The 17,983-nt window shown below is 33.6% G+C and overlaps 1 protein-coding gene across 1 annotated transcript; it reads right to left on the bottom strand.

The window, feature by feature from the left end:
- Positions 1-601: 601 nt before the first annotated feature.
- LOC113776956 (U-box domain-containing protein 26-like) lies at positions 602-4,549 on the bottom strand. The gene is made up of 2 exons (XM_027322008.1): positions 4,487-4,549; positions 602-2,054 (listed from the first exon to the last, which is right to left on the bottom strand). The coding sequence occupies exons 1-2, from the start codon at positions 4,547-4,549 to the stop codon at positions 795-797; spliced, it is 1,323 nt and encodes a 440-aa protein (XP_027177809.1). The 3' UTR covers positions 602-794.
- Between the last annotated feature and the right edge of the window lie 13,434 nt (positions 4,550-17,983).

Here is a 17,983-nt window from a genome sequence, read left to right on the forward strand (position 1 = left end):
CTTATTCAAAAAATATTACACTGTTCGGAACGATTCTCACTGACCGACAACCCTCGGTGGCCTGGTCCCTGAAAGATGATAGTCGGGTACAGAGTTAAAGTCAGCTTCAAATACGGCATGAATGGATTGGAAGCCATACAAAACTGCCATTCTATATTACTATATATTGGTTTCTTACCAATTCTATCTCTTCCAAGGCAGCTTGTTCAGCAGCACACACCGTTGGTACGTGCTAGGCCAGATAGTCAACGCTATACTTGAATCTGCGCAAATTGTGCAGTTCAAATATAATATATAAACGCGGCCTAATTTTAAATGCAAAAACCATTCGTTGTTTGTGCCCCATAGGGTCCATAACCTCCCAACCCCATGACACTGGCCAAACCTTAAAACTTGGTAAGATGGAACTGAGGGCTCCCTATACTTATTCATTTCCCGCTACTTTGAGATCTTTTACATTCTTTGCAAGACCATTCAAGAATAAGTTGCATGATTTCTAAAATTAGTCTAAAGTTTACCAGATTAAGTCGTAAAAGACGGTTAGCTTTTCATACAATTGTCGGTACAAAAGTTGAATTTGACATGCTCATGAATCAATGACAAAGAATTCCCTCTTGGACATCAAGCTATAAACCAATACAAGGCATGCTTGGTTGCTTGGGTTCTTTTTATTGTTTTTTTTTTCTTGGAATGTGTATTTGGACAAATAATGTACATCTTAAACTAATTCACCATTTTTGGCTCAAATAGATTGTATAATACAGCTTCTGGAACTTTTCCACCTGAGGCACCAACTAGGGGCTAGCAGCCTCTTTTGGTTGTTCAACCCAAGTGGAATTTAGCAACTTGAGCAACATTCTTGCCTTGGCCTTGGTCCTCCCACTACACTGGCTCTGAAGGAGTAAAAGCAGCTGAGTCAAGACACCTGCAGAGATTGCTTCTTCCCTGGCATGATTAGAATCACAACACAAGGCTAATAATGAATTCACAGCACTCTCACTTCCTTGATGATCTGATACTCTGAAAACCATCTTGACTAGAGCTCTGACACAACTAGGATTACTGATGACTACTTCTTTGGCACTCTCCACCACCAAGAGCCTTTCGATTGTTGCTATTGCTGTTGGGGCTAATTTCCTTTGATATTTTTCGGATTCCAGGATATATGCTATTAGCTTTTCAACTGCACCTTCTCTTACCAAATTTTCTCTAGTTGTTTCCAAACAAGATTGTGCTGAAATGGCCTTGATTCCAGCTTCAGAAGCTTCAGAAGTTTCAGCCAAAAGATTGAGAAGTTCTTGCTGCAACTTGGTTGATTTTCCTAGCATAATAGAAACCTGTTGTGTTTCCAAGGATGAAGAAATTACCTCAACAATATGGCACAAGTACCTCTTGATGTTCACATTGCCTCTGTAGAAGAGTGAAAGGAAGCAGTCAAGGACTGGTTCTTCTTTAAGCATGTTTAATGATGTGAGATCGCTAAATGGTAACAACTTCAAGGCACAAGCCAATGCTCGTTCGGAAAACCTCAAATCATCTTCAGAACAAGAACCATTGACCTTTCTGAAAATTTTTTCTAGCAGTAAGGGAAAGAAGTCTAGTTGGATCAAGCAAGAATTCTGCAAAGGAAGCTCCTCAGATAATATGTAAACTTTTTCAACTATTTCAAGCTTTTCTTCCAATGTGGAATCCTCTGAATCAAGTCTGTGCTTGAGTACAGAAATGCAATCGACGTGATTGATCATTTCGCAGTAATCAAGACAAAATTGGCTATCCTCTTGAAGCCATTGGTCGATCAGATGGCGAAGGGTGTGGTTGGGAACCATGGAAAGATCATCAAGCTTCTGCATTGTGACAGGACACGTTAGATTTCCAGCAGCAAGCCATTTTTCTATGCTGGATCGATCATAAGTTTGTCCTGTGCAAAGAGTTACTGGATCTGTGAACAAATCAAGACTGATAGGACACTTGAACAAAGGTGGAATAGCCATCTCTCTTTCTTTCGTGGATTGATAAACCAGTTCTACAATTTTATGAACCAAAAAAACTTCAGGCTATGAACAATTCTCATAAGACATAAAATGATGAAGATGAGTACCAATCAATGATGCCTCAAGACTAGCTGGCCTCTAGAAGGACTAAATCCGATGTGGAACATCAACGTCCACAACTCCGACTAGGCAAGTATGCAACTGTAAAAATGCTTCCAAACCTGCTAAAATGGCTCAAGAATTGAATGCATTTTCAGTTTAGATACAAGGGATAAGTTTGAAATGACAAGCTAAAATTTATACTTAGGGAAAATCACAATCCAAACAAAGAGGGGTGTGAAAGTGAACGGTTAAAGCTAAGAGACAGGAGGAAAGCTGTAGAGTATGGGATCTTAGTTGGAAGGATCAGAAGATTATTGCAGCATACAAACACTAGAAGATGGCCCCAAACCAAAAGTAGGGGCCTTATCCTAGTGAGAGTATTGAAGAGATTGCAACCAATAATATAGAATGATTAAGATGGGGACCCATTTTTTCTTTGCTCCAATATTTATCATTCAGTCAAAGTGTCGCACCAAGAAAAGCACTCCAATTGCTGATGAATCTTTGAAGTTTGAATCAACTTTGAATATAAATAATGTATCCGTCCTTTTCACAGACGTATATGATAGATTTATCCTCTGGGGCTGAGAATCAAAACATTGGTTCAATGATATTGGCCCTTATGGAGATTTTTCGTTTGCCATTTTGGGTGGTTTGGAAATTTAATATGGTTTATTGACTGGTTTGATCTTTTTGTCTTTTAGTGGGAAAACCATAGAATACTTATATTTGCACAATATCACTCGGCCAATCTTCATCAACATGAACCTCTTTCAGTCTCTGAGAAACCACAACAAATCCATAAGAGGAACAATTTTTTTTTTTCCCTTAAAGAAACAAATTCTGTGGTAGCCTAGCGATACAGAAACTAAACTACTCGATACTTGCATTAAGCATGCTTAGTAAGAGTTCTTTCAAATTTTGATTCACCAACTAATCAAACGAAACGAGAACGGCTTATTATATTTATTAAAATTTCAACCTCGACTCGAGTGTGACTTGATTTTAATATGTAAAAAGAAAAAAAGAACTACTTGAGTATTATTCGAGTTTGGCTTGATAAGTGAATAACTTAAACCTGATTTTAAGTTTGTTCAATTAGGTAAAACCAAATAGAAATAATTTCCTCTTTAATATTCAGCAACAAGTTTCACTTCAAACTCAAGTGAAATGGTGATGTAAATGTAGATATGCTTTGGATCATACAAACTTTGAAAGTTTACCAATAATAAATCTATGGCATATTCTATTTGAAACTATGCAAAATTCCTAAGAAATGTTATTCCCATTTTGGCGGACCTAATGAGGTAATTGTATCCAATAGTTGGTCGTTTGGCTTAAATCCATTATACACCACAAGTGATCAAAAAGAGAATAAAAGACAAAGAGGCATAAAAAAGAGAGAGAGAGAGAGAGAGGATAAAGTCACTTCAAAAAAAGTTTGTAATCCTCACGGCAGTATTCAATTTTTCCTCCTTCGATCCTTCCTAGCAATGCAATTTTAACTTTTTTTAATAGAAGAAAAAACCTCAATAAATTGGAAAATATTCCCAATTTGGGTAACAATCTGACTGAAATTTTCATAAATCAATTAATTATTTTAAATCTTACCTTTTATAAATCAATTAGGCACCGGAAATCTTATACTGTCTAATCTTTTGAATTGTTGCCATTTGACTGTAAAAAAGAATGTTAATCAAACACAGTTCTAGAACAAATTGACCTAAGTAAACAAATCAGAACATGATACATGATCAAAGTTGAATTTTCTATTATTGCAAAAAAAAAAAAAAAAAAAGGCCACATCATGTTAGAAGTAAATTATTTTCTGTCTCTATTTTCTTTATAGAGAATATAACTTTAGAATGTGGATGTTTGATGGTAATTGACTACGACTAAAAAGGACCCATCAGTTATCCGTTATCCTTACGCTTAGGAATTTGAAAATATTATGGTAACTTACATAACAAACAAAAAAAAAATTAAATACAATTGATCTTTCAAATAAATAACTATAATGTGCTAAACAACGTAAATGAATAGTAGCTTAAATTGTATTCTAAACTATGACGAAGCTAAATATAAATACTTAATGAAGAACATAATTTTCTTCTTTGGAACTCTTTCGCTCTCCACTTTTCCTTTCCCTGCTTCTTAAATCCCACCTCTCTTCTGCTAGAAAATATTTATAAAAAAAAAAAAAAAAAAAACTCTTCCACTCACATAATTCGTTTGCATAAAAATTAGTGTGTAATCGATTACTAACAGCTGCAAATCACATTCGTGGTTCTTGGACTTAAGCTTCTACTTGTTAAAATTTCTTGAAGAAATTTCCAATATTTGGCCTATATTCACCACTTTCATCCCATTTTTGACTGGATTCTTTAGTGTACCTCTTCAATTATATTCTCCCGAAAATTCTTCGTATAAAGACGGAGTTCAGCATTATTCTCCATGTATATGAAACTCAAGGTTGCTAACATGTAGGTTACTCTTTCAATTTGTGCTACACACAGTTCATATTGCTACGTATTCTCATCATGGTTCAGATTGTACCAATTAACTTTTTGTAGGCAAAAAATTATTGAATTTCCGAATACTATACAACGTATTCAATTTCCCACAGAACTAATTAAATACGTTGAATAAAAGAAGTTGGTTTAACATTATAAGAGTTGAGAATCATCATGTAACACAAAGTATTTGGTAAGAATTTCTAATTTGTATAATCAATAGGCCAAGTGCATGAACTTATTGCATAGAATATTACGTGCATGTATCAAAAGAAGAGGACCCGTAAGCAAGAAGAAATAGTGCGTAATAAGCCCTTTGGCTTTTGACTGGCCTAACATTTTATGCCTGTCTTTGCCCATCAGAATTCAAAATGAAATGGGATGGCTGCTCCAGGGTCCTACCATCACTGTTTAACTACAGTGTTAACAACCATTATCGCCTTCTCATTGTCGTTTCTTTGTGAAGCATATAGCTAAAGAAATAAAAATTATTTTGGCGAGAAAACTTTGGTCTAGTGATTAAAGTTTAAGTTTTAAATATTAGCGATTTTGGATTCTAATCTTTTTGCACCTTCTCCCGTTTTTTAATTCCGCCCCTCCCTAGCTAGAAATTTTTTAAAAAATACAACATATATTTGCTCTGTTTTTTGTTAAAACAATTCATGCAGTTTCTTCGGTGGTCAGAAATATTAAGAATTTTTGCCGTTAGAATTCTTTTTTGCTATGTGCTAAAAGAAACCACAAAAAATTAATTTTCTTTATTGGTCAATTTTTTCGCCATCGCCATCGTTTCTAACCAAAAAGAGCATTGCATGTGGAAGCTGTACTGATGGTTGCATGCCTAACAGTGAAAGTTATTGTAATATGTTGGGTAAATTACACTTTATTCTCCTATGGTTTAATTTTTTTACATAACCCCCCTATGATTTTAAAAACTATACATAACTCTCTCATGATTTGAATTAAAGTGACGAAAATGATCATTCGTAACGGAGTCACCTAAAATGTCAAAAATACCCTTATGTAAAGTTGAAAATTATTTATTAACCAAAGGGGGTTATGTGTATATTTTAAAAACCATAAGGAGGTTATATGGTAATGTATTAAACTATAAGAGTGTTATATAGTAAAACATAAAACCATACAGGATCAGTGTGTCATGTATTTATAAGGGTAATTTCAATATTTTTAAAAGTTCCGTTATGAATGATCATTTCTGTCATTTTAACACTTTAATCTAAACTATAAGTGAATTATGTATAATTTTTAAAACTATATAGAGATTATGTAGAAAAATACTAAATCACACGAGTGTAAAGTGTAATTTGCCCATAAATGTCTGAAGTTGAGTATGACTGTTCACACGGTTCACGGTCTTTGAAACCATCATGTACCATCATCATAAGATTAGGGAAGCAATTATTTTGCCCAACGATACAAAAGGAATGGATGTGAACCATCTTTTGTATTTAAGTGTTTTGATTTATCATCTAGTGGGGAAGGTGAAAATCAACAGAAAGAGTCAAAGGATGGCCAAAAACTAAGAGACAAAGCGAACACAGAAAGAAACATAGGAACATCAAGATTGCTATGTAGAATTTTCAGCTTTGACTACTATCTTGTCTGCCACTAGATGATTCTACTCCAACGAAACTTGCAAAGAGCCCTCTCTCTCTATTTAATACTGCATTGGTCCCATCTTGATAGTAGTGTTAATTTCTTCGTACAGTTTGAGAAAAATTAATTAACTTTATTAGAAGAGTAAATCTAATCTATTATTTTTCTAAAATACTCTTCTATTAATATTAGGAATATGATTAATCATTATATCTTTACATTAGTTACAACAATAATACTATGGAATATTGCAGCATTCAAGATACCAATCAAATCAATAACTGAATAAGATATGTTATACTCGTTTACATTAGATAAGGATATTTTAGAAAAATTACAAGTTTAATGTAATAATAACAAAATGATCAAAGTGGGACAGAGGGAGTATTAATTTGGTATGTTTGGATAGCCTCTATTTGCACAAAAATTATTTATTTGCATCATAAATATATTTTTCAATACATCTTTTTATTTTTTCAATCACATTTTTATCTCACATGCATGATACATCACATCACAAATAGTGCTACAATAATTATTCTAAATAATATCTCAAATAAACTCCTAAAGTGCTACATAAATGTGCAGTAAATGTGCATATTAAAGGGAAACTCTTACATTTTTTTGTAATATTTTGAGATTCAAACTATAATATTTACAAGGATTTTTTTTAAAAAAAATATTTACAAGGATATAAGTGAAAAGTTTAAACATTCTAAGTATGGATGTGAATTAGACCTTTGGGCCACGTTTTGATATGCCCAAGTCTAGACCCAAACAAAAATCTAAAAATTGTGCTTGGGGCCATGCCCATTCCGGTTTAAACTAGTATGGATCAACCTTACCCCTTTTGTTTTATACGGTGTCGGGCTCTAAAAACAAGTTGGTCCAAATTTAACAAATCACCCTTAAAATATTATCTTACAAATAGTATAAGACATTAATTAAATGTAATGTATTTAAATTACATCAAATTAAAGATCTTAGGTTCAAATCTTCCTTCCCCTCTTATTAAAAAAATTTTAAAAAAAATATTAGTTAAACAAATCAAGGTTTAAGATGCTTAATACAAGAGTACTCATAATTTAAAATTATGAATTTCTTAATGACACTATATTTTTAAACAATGAGTATGTGTATGTGTTTGTGTGTGCGCGCACGCGCACATGTTGAGGGGTTCTTCCATGAGCTATCAAGATCCGAAACCTATAAGAGTGCAGCTGCTGCTGGCTTTAAAGGGTCACTAACCAAATCAATCCAGAGATCTTGAAATAGATAGCAACCAAGGCCTTGCAAAGGGTATAGACAGGACACAAGAATAGAATCATAGAAGAGGGCAGTGAGAGCTCAAGAATTATGTTTATCTTGAAAAAGATCTACTCTTTTCAAGGCAGTAAATTTATTCCATTTATATGTACCTCCCTCAAACCGCCTGTCAAGTATCCCATCCTTAAATGGTATATCTCCATTGGTCCAACACTCATATAGACTAGTGGTCAAACCACTAATTGTGGGTGGATCTCATAGTATTGTTCCACTACTTGGAGTGGAGAAATCTTTTTTTCATTTTGTTTGCCCGACACGATTGATTTTAAGGATATCCTGAATTTTTAGAACGTGCAAATCAAGGGATTTGATCCCCTAAACTATACCTAAATAGAATCTTAGAATTCTTTTGCTCGCCAACTAGCGTGTAGGAGTGATTGGTTACTCGAAGAAATCTATAGTTGTCCTTTTGTCCTATTGCACTGGTAAGAGCGACTTGTCCCCAAACCATCCACCTTTGTTGATTTCACCACCATCTTGCTTTGCCTCCTATTCGTCCGTCCTGAGCTCTCCCTTAGTTCCATCCCGTAGCCCTTACCTTTTATCAAACCAGTGGTAGAGCGATGATCAACCATGCTGTTTAAGGTAAGAAGCCGAAGTAAGGGCAATCCTTATTTAAGTCACACATCCAAGAACCATTTGCTATCCAAGTCAGGGCTAATAACCCATTCTACAGTGAACCCTTTATATCAATACCTTAGTACGAGTCCTGCTCCCATTCTATATGAAAACCAAGATTGGGTTACAGCCTTGTCCAATTCTAAATTGGGGGTAACATCCCAATCAATCTGCTACTACATATTGACACAAACAATACACAGGCTTACATCTAGTTAAGCTTATAACTATCCAAGTTTAAGTCCATTTTAAGTTCAGGCAATGACAGAGTCAAGGAAGGACTGATGGGGGTTTTGAAAATTTTAATTCACAATGTATAAATACATGCATAAAATAAAGTTGTCCCCCTCCCCCCCCTACAATTTTTTACAATTTTAATTTATATTATGAGAGTGTGTATATATATGTATGTATTAATCACCTCTGAATTAATTTTTTTCTTCAAAAAAGTTATTTATTTTTTACATACCTTTATAATTAAAGTTAATATTTAATATTTTTTGATGTCATATATTTAAATAGATGAAAATTAGTTTGAACATAACATATTAAGATAATATTGTTTGGAAAAATTTTGGCCCCCCAGGAAAAAAATCCTGACTCTGTCACTAAGTTCATGCTTAGTTTTCAGACTATATCTAATCTAACCTATTCCCAGCCCTAGATTTTTAGAAGAGGGGTCGGCTCAATCTGATTAATAGTCCTATTTCTAGGACGTCCAAAAGAATTTTTAAAATCTAAGAGAGCAAATTTTAATTTATACATAAAAATTTAAATGTTTTAAGGGAATACAAAAATATTTCTAAAATCTTAGGGGTAGCTGCTCTTCCTGCCCCTTTACATCCATTAGTGCGTATCTCATAATTATGAGACTAGTTTAAGATTAGAGCTGAAACAATTATGTGGTCCTATTTTCTTGTACAAATCAAATGTCTTTGCAAACAAGCAATACATTTATAACAATTAAGTTGCAAACATTTTTAAAAAGGATGTAGATATGGTGTGTTGTACACCATGAACATCTTAGCACATAAATAGGTAGAAAAATATTTAACACCAGTATGTATATGGAGAAGACGGGTATATCATTAATCAATCAAATTATAATTAAGAATTACCTTTTTATCCATTGAGACTTTCCTACATCACTCAAACTAGTTTTTATACATAATAAGGCTAAAAAAAAAAAAAAAAAAAAAAGAGAGTGCACATTTTGTAGTTGCGAGTTCTAGATGGCCAAGAAACTTCATAGTAGTTTTTAATAATTTAACGAGGCAACCTTCACTTTTGTTTGTCAATTCTGCGTTTCATTTTTCTTTCATCAATCTGTTGCCCTTCCTTTTTTATAAATATATCTAACTACTATATGAAAAAAAAAAAAAAAAAAGCATAAATTTTTGTAACAATACATCGAACAATGCCTCGTGGACACAAAAGAAGCGAGCTTTCTTCACTGATTTTTTTTTTTTTTTCTGAAACGGAAGTAACACACACCCAGCTAATTTAGACAAACGCAAAAGTTATCGAGAAATTGGCCCTAAAGCAATTTAAGTGAGAATTGCATGTTAAGTGAGGCCAAGTGGGCTAAAATTACTTTTCCAACCTTGATGTTAAACATATTGTGGTTAAAGTCAATAACTCTTGAGGGACAATCTTATGAATGCATAATTTAAATTACATTTTAAAAATTTATTCTCTGTCGTTTCATATTAAATATCGTATTTGCCCTTCCCAATTTAATTGAGTGGATAAACAGTTCGTAACTGTATACAGGTTTGCAAGTCAATTTGTAAAACTTTATTTTCCTGTTTCTTTTATTTTCCTTTCCATTAACAAAAATTACTTTATCTTGTCATGTTTTTGACCTTTGGATCACTTGTAAGTTTTGATGATCGATTTATCAATGTCAGAAGTACAATAATTTTTTCCAGAATTTCAGATAGGAGTCGATAGGATTTTTTTTTTTTTTTTTGCGCAGAAATTTAGTGAATATTTTGACTTTTGTTCGCTAGAAGAAAGGATTAAAGAGAATAGAAATACTATATGATATTGTTCCTTCGTCGCTCTTTGTTTTCCACTTATGTATATAGGCATGGTTTCCTATTTACTCCATTTATAAAAGCTTTTGGCTTTGCTCTCTTGCATTGTGATATGCTATTTTTCATGCATGTTCTTTTTTTTCAATTTGGCTTAATTTTTCCATTTCTTCACCTTTGATGTCTTATTACTAATATTTTATGGGACTTTGTTTTCCTGAATTTATTTCCACAAATCTTATGTTTTCTCTGTTATTTCCCTGATTAATTTGTTCGAAATTTCATTATTAGTTGTGATTAAACTTTTTGTTTTCCTTTTATTGCATTTCTTTTTGGGCAAATTTTTCATTTCGCCTTGCCCACAAATAAATAGGCTTAGCTTTCAGTTTCTTACTACTTTGGTTCACAATATGCTAATTAAGGTATGCACCTTATTTCTGTGGATGAATATTTTAGATTCATTGATCTGTAATTGCTTAGTACTTGTCTGTAGGCTATGGATTAAGTAGTTTGAATTCAATAGACTTTTGGAGTTGCCTTTATATATTTTTCTACGTTGAAGCATTAATTCGATCAGCCGTTTAGGCCAGACAAAAATTCTATATAGTTTAACTGCACATATGGTCTGAGATGAGCTTTGCCACTTTCACTTCCTAGTGTATTTTTTAAAAAAAAAAAAAATTTGTGTTTTGTTGCTCTTCATTTACAAAACTAGATGTCAAGTAAAAAGAGTCTAATTAGTGGACTATAGACAAGTCCATCTCAACATTGGATGGTGCTGTTAAACCAAACCCTGTGTCTCTGCGCCTGATTCAAGATGGTGCTAGTCTCAAAAGATTTTTTTCTATTTAAATGTATTGTCTTTTCTTTTCTTTTTTGAAGAAATACTTTAATATACTTTTACTTCCTTTGTAGTTTCTTTGTCTACTAGTATATATGGAAAAACTTATTAATGTATTGTTTTTGTTTCAGCTGCTATCACACTCTCCCAATGCAAATTTTCCACACAAGAACTGTCCATTTCATTTGAACAAAAAATTTATGTAGACTACATGGTTTTTAATCCATAACATAATATTCAAATTACATTCTTGATTCTAAATAAATGTTTTCGTTGGATCTTGAATTCTCATTTCCAAATGAGTGTCTTTGTACAAAAAAAAACCTTAATATTTGATGCATAGATATGGATTTAATATGACTAGTTTTTTTTTTTTTTTGACAGACAGAGCAATTGATGATTCGCACAATAGAAAATGGTTTTTAATATAAAAATTATAATAGTGGTGGCTAAAGAAATCACAGCTATAACCATCACATTTCACTTGTGAGGCCATATTGCTAGGGTTTTTGTTACACTAACTGAAACCTATAGGGAAATAAAATAATGATTGGAATAAAAGATTAGTAATTAAGAGGCATTTTGTAATTTTTACTAGAAATTTTGTTGCAATTGACTAGTGAAAAAATGTTCATTTAATAAAAGTTTGGCTATATAAAGCATCGGATTATTTGCACAAGCTTAGATTTTGTCATTTGGAGAAAACACAACGGAGATAAATATAATCAACTCGATTTATAAAAGGGCATTTTAGGACATTCATAAATATATTCTGCTGATACAAGCATCATTTCTGATGGCAATTAACTTGAGGGGAACATTTGATAAACATTTTGTACTTCAAGGAGTTTGATTGCAATATAGCCAAACTATAGAGTAGAAATTTGACCAAACTACAGGGAAGGTAGATGTAACTATATATAACCCATCTCTAAAGGACACTGCCAAATGCTTTTCAACGTAGGAACTATCAAAAACAGAAAGATATAGAAGTTCCATATGACTTTTATTATTGTATTAATAGACCATATATTATTCAGTTTGAATTTTCGTAGTTGTTAGCAATGAAATATATCTAATTGGTTATGTAGAGTTCTTACACTTGTTATTGGGTTACCAATCAATTCTAGAACATTTACTTAAGAACAAATTATTTTGTGGAATCCAAACTAAAGATTCTACTGTTTTATTTCTCCAGATGATCAGCATATAAGGCTTTGTATTTTTGTACTGAATACAGAAAACATTTTAATGCATGCTGCATTGTATCTTATCATCCACTAGAGAGGTCAAGAAATCACTGAAAAGGGCGTTCAGTTTTTGCCACCCAAAATTTGGTTGTTGTTAGAAACTTTTTATGGAAAAAAAAAGACTCACTTGCATATAAATGAACATATATTGCTTGCACACAACAAAGTAATAAATCCCTCTGCGTCCACCCCGTTTCTTAAATCCCGCCCCTACTTTGTTAGAAAGAAAAAAATTTAGCAAAAGTGATAAATTAAAAGTTTATTGCCAAAAAATTTGGATACTTGACAATGGCCAAGTCATGAATATCAGATTAAAGATTAAGAAAATTTTCATTGCTATGACAGGTTGAACTTTGATAATTCTTGACAAATGGCTTACCTTTTGTTCAATTTCTGATAAGGGTGCTGTCAAACGCTTTTCCTGGTGAATTTGGACACAAAAATCTATGAATTGGCCAAAAGTTGCGTACAATCGACTTCATCCGAAATAAAGCAAAAGTAATGCCCTCTTAAAGAAATTTACATTTCGCAAGCCCTTACCAAAAGTGTCCTTGAAGTTCCATGGAAATTAGATTTTCAGCTACACATGGTGCTATATTGGAGTTAAATTGGCTAGGCAAGTTGATGGTCTAGATATTGAATGCTGAAAACATTACAACTACTTCTGAATTTAGGTGTAATTAATTGCATACACATGAAATTCCATTTGTTCTATGAATCATTTGGTTGTATTCAAATCTATTTTACTTATCTCTTTCTCCACAGGTGGTATGCACGGAATAGATTGCACAAACTGAACTTTGCAAGACAGAAGGCTATGTCTTGCTTCTTTTCTCTGCCGCAGCAAATATTTTCTTACCAGAACTACGTGAAGCCCGTATGTCATGGGCCAAAAATAGCGTACTGACTACTGTGTATGACTTCTTTGACGTAGGAGGTTCCGAGGAGGAGCTAAACAAACTAATTGATTTAGTTGAAATGTCTCCTTCATCATCTTCTCACTATTCTGAAATCTGAACGTTCTTAGCCCCTGTATAAATAATTTCCTAAGTAATAATATAAGATCCGTAAACTACAGGTGGGATATGAATTTCAGCAGAGATTGTTGCTCAGAGCCTGTCCAAATCTTATTTTCAGCATTACATAATGCCATGCCTGAGATCGGAGAGAAAGCAAGCAAACGCCAAACGGCAGGCACACAGTGTAACAAGCCACACGATTGAGAATGTGAGATGTCTACTCCCTTCATCTTCTTGATTCTTGTACTTGTACTATGCGTATGGATCATCCAATTGGCGCTCTGTATAATATACGATGACAATTAATCTTTTAAATGGTTTGTTGCAGACTACGGTTCAAAGACTCGGCCGAGCCGTCATCAGAACAAGGCTTTCCGTTCCGATACTAGGACGAGATGATTCCGAGGTAATAGATCGCCGAGAACTCAGTCTAGTCACCAAAAACTTGGCCGAGACATTTCCGAGACGGATGAAAACGGCCAAATCGTCCTGTATCATCCCGAGTCAATTTAAAATTTTATTATTTTTGTTTATCATATTTTTTTACAATTTTTAGAATATTAAATGTTCAAAAATTTACATTTCATCGAGATCGCGATCGATTTACCGAGACCGATGTGAAACGGTCCAAGCAACAATTGCGACCGCAGCTTTGAACCATGGTTGCAGTGGCTAGAGATGCTCTACACGATGTTAAGGGAGTTTGAATGGACTAGAGATATGAAGGTCCCAACATTGGATGAATACATGACAAATGCTTATGTATCATTCGGCCTAGGGCCGATTATCTTCCCTACCATTTATCTTCTGAGGAGAGGTTGTTCGCCATCCTGAAATGCAGTTCCTTTTTAAGCTGGTTTGCACTTGTGGTCGGCTTCTCAATGACATGCGCAGCTTTGAGGTAGAAATTTCTCCATTGATGTTCGCCATTGATGGTTTGTTTTTTTAATTTTATTGGTTAGGTTCTTATTCATTGTGTTTATCTGCCATCCTTTAATAATTGTGAACTAATTTTTATTGATATGATCACAAAGGGAAAGAAACGTTGGCAAACCAAATTCTTTGTCTCTACGCCTAAGCCAAGATGGTGCTTTTGTTACTGAAGCAGCTGCAATGGCAGCGGTGAAGTTGCTGCTAGAAAATGAAAGGAGAAGATTGCGAAGAGTGGTTCTGCAACAAGATGGTAGTGTAGTTCCAAGGAAATGTTTTCGAAGTCGAAGCAGAACACTAAATCATTTTTACTTGTATAATGAAATATGAAGGATTTTAAATGGAGCCGGGGTGGCTCCAATAAACTGGGGCCCAGCCTTGTGTATTACTGGGCAGAATAGATTTTAAATATTAGGTCAGATTCAACTGTCAGTCGGGCCTAGTCATACTTTTGCTCAACGTGATTAAAGCCCAATCTAGAAAATTATATTATTATAGTATGTTGATACGATATGTAGATACGAATGTATATACATACACATATACATATATATATAGATTAATTTTATATATACTGTCAATGTATATACTATTACTATTAGACATATAACACATGTGTAAAATTTGAATTTGAAAATAGACTATCACCATTAGATATATGATACATGTACAAAATTTGAATTTGAAATTCAAAATTTGCTCATGTGTCATCCATCCAACCGTGATAGTGTATACACTGATATTGCATATAAAATTTACAATATATATAATTAAATATATATTATGATATATACTATTTATAATTCATATTTAGTTGTATAATACTATATATTAATCTCGCCATCCTATTTTTATTGTAATATTTCACCTTTTTCACTATTCCAAAATTTGAATCACGACATAATTTTTATCTGGTATTCTTATTTTACCCTTGAAAAGTGATCATACATAATAGTTAAAAATACATTGTTTTAAAATTAGATCGGCGAGAGAACCGGCTTAGTGTTCAGTACTCAATTTTACTGGTTCAATTGATTCAATCAGCCAGATCACTAGTTTATTGTTTAATTAATCAAAAAATGGAAAAAAAAAAAATGGAAAGTCTATATTCCGCCAGCATTCATGACGAACCAATGAGGGCATCATCCTCCGCAATGATAGTTTCCAAGTATCAACACTTCATTCTTTTATTTTCTTTTTTGCATGATTGGTTTCTTGGATTTGGACAAGACGTCAAAATAAAACAAAAAAACTTTAAAAAATCTAACAATTTAAAAGAAATTTTAGAAGAACTTGAAAATTTGTTGATTAATCCGTTAATTGTAAGAAAAAGGTCATCTTAATTCCAAAACAGATATATATATATATATCTTACATATATAAAGAGCGAATGGCTTGTGAACAGTGTCTAATGGTCCGGTTATCCTATGATTGTTGTGAACTTGAGGGGTGTTTGGGTCTTTTGGCATTGGGTGGCAATGGTTTTGCTGGAAATTCACTGCTGTCCCCGTGTGATTCTTGGATTGGAGCAATTTTGGCGGTCAGCAATTTCGGCCTTGTTTCCTCTCATTCTTTTCTTGGCTTTCTTTACCAGGTGTCCAAGCAATTTAGGCGATGAGTTCAGAATTCAGACGTGTATTTGTATCTTCATTGTATAATTGTAGTTGCTTCAACTCCCCTGGTGAGTGGGCAGTGGATGGGGTCCGAAGCGGTCTGTGGGAGCCGCACAAAGCTCTCTTGCCTATGTAATCTTGAGAGAAAGCCATCTAAAAAGCAACATATTGGATGTGTTTCTTTCTCCAATTGAAGACCTGGATTTGGCAGTTTTGCAAGGTGAAGTCTTCACACTCTCACCTAGCTAATCTTGTGAGCAAGCCATCTCAAAAGCAATTTCTTCTTCCAATTAAAAGCTTCGGGTTCCATAATTTTGCGAGGTGAACTCTTTGCTTCATTTCTGCCTTTTGGCCGTTTTTTCCTTATAATGAGAGGCCTAATGAGTCAGAATGTTTGTTCGAATCATTGCAATGGTTCACCGAAAGGTGTTAAAAATTTTAGAGATATTTTATAGGTTTCAACTGTTGTGAAAGGGAAGCCATTGTTAGACTTGCTATGGCCATCTTGCTGCATGACTATGGTTTTTCTAGTGATCAGTTTTTATGTTTTGTCCCATTTGAAAGAATTTGCAGAACAATTGAGTGCATATGATGTATATACAGGGATTTGTCTAATGCATTGATTACGCATTTTAAGTATGGTTTTGGCCTCAATAAAAGGCCTATCTGTCCTTCAAATTTCTTTCATTTAATATGAATATGTATGGTCTTTGTTGGGTATATTTAGTTAGACCAAGTGATGTCATCCTGTATTGTACAAAACTTGTTTAACCTAGCACAAGTTAATCAGTTCTACTGCATGGTGAAAGTAGAGATTGAAGGTAAAACGACATGAGATCCCATCCAATTAATGATCTTTTTCTTGGTTGATTAGGTAATTGTTGATCATTCATTTTTTATCTGCTCTAAATTAAAGGTAAGCATATCTCCGGTGCCAACATCACTCGTATGCACAAATTCATAATACTCACATGTAGGATCAAGTTTGCTCTTATGCAATTATGTCTCGATGTCTTGTCTTGTTGAATTAAAATTACTGGCCACTCTCTAAGGCCATTAATTTCAAAGTAAGATTATTATAGAATTTACTGGCTTGCCCAAATTGGACCATGTAACAACCTATTACAGTTAGTTTATCTTTATTGTTCTAGCAAAAAAAATCTCGTTGCATTGACTGTTAGATCGTTGATAATTTATTGCAACTATGAAATACTAATATATCGTATCGATATCTCACGTTAAATCAATTAGTAGTCCAAGTCCAGTAGGTACAAAAATCTCGTCAACTTCATAAATAAATTGAGTAAACGAATAACGATAATAACCAATTTACCTAAAGTCAAATTCCCCATAGTTACTAGCATCCATCATGTATTTAATATATAATCATTTTATATTAATTCACTTGCCTTCACTTGATCTTGTTTAACACAGATCAAGGGCATCCTCACGCGTCGCGTGAGGTTGAAAAAAACTAGTATATATATAAGGTACTACAAACCGCACAAAAGGCCCAAAAAAAATTTTACAATCTGGCCATCATAATCTTTATCACCACCAATGAGAGCTCCCTGCTTAAATAGTTCCAAATCTGCAACCGGCCCAATTTTATCATCATCTTTACCATTTAAAATAAAAAATTAAAAGAAAGAAAACTTAGTGCATTGAGGTGATGGGAGGAGTGGAGACAACAAGGGTGGCGGTGGCAGATATGGTTGATTACTGAGGAATATTGGATTTTGGGTGTTTTGTATTTGGCCCATTGAATAGAATCAAGTGTTGTTTGAGTACAACTATTGGGCTTTGGTAGTCCCAAAAAAATCACTTCAGCAATACTTGATAAGTCCAGTAGTCCAACACAAATTAAAAAACCGGACTTGACCGGTTCAACTGGTTTTTACCAAATTTGACTGGATTTTTATCATTTTCTGTTTTTCCATGCAATCAGACCAGTGTCATGATTGGTTTTCAGTTCAGTCGATCGGTCCGGTCCAATTTTTAAAACCCTAATTGAAAGAAAATGTTAGTGTGGGAGGCATTGCAAATTTTTGCAGTTAGATTCCATACATGTTTCTTACCTCCCTTAAAATGAGTTTGAAATGACGTGAGACTTGTCGAATATTTTCT

Source organism: Coffea eugenioides, chromosome 7 (assembly GCF_003713205.1).
Source record: "Coffea eugenioides isolate CCC68of chromosome 7, Ceug_1.0, whole genome shotgun sequence".
NCBI classification, from domain to species: domain Eukaryota; kingdom Viridiplantae; phylum Streptophyta; class Magnoliopsida; order Gentianales; family Rubiaceae; genus Coffea; species Coffea eugenioides.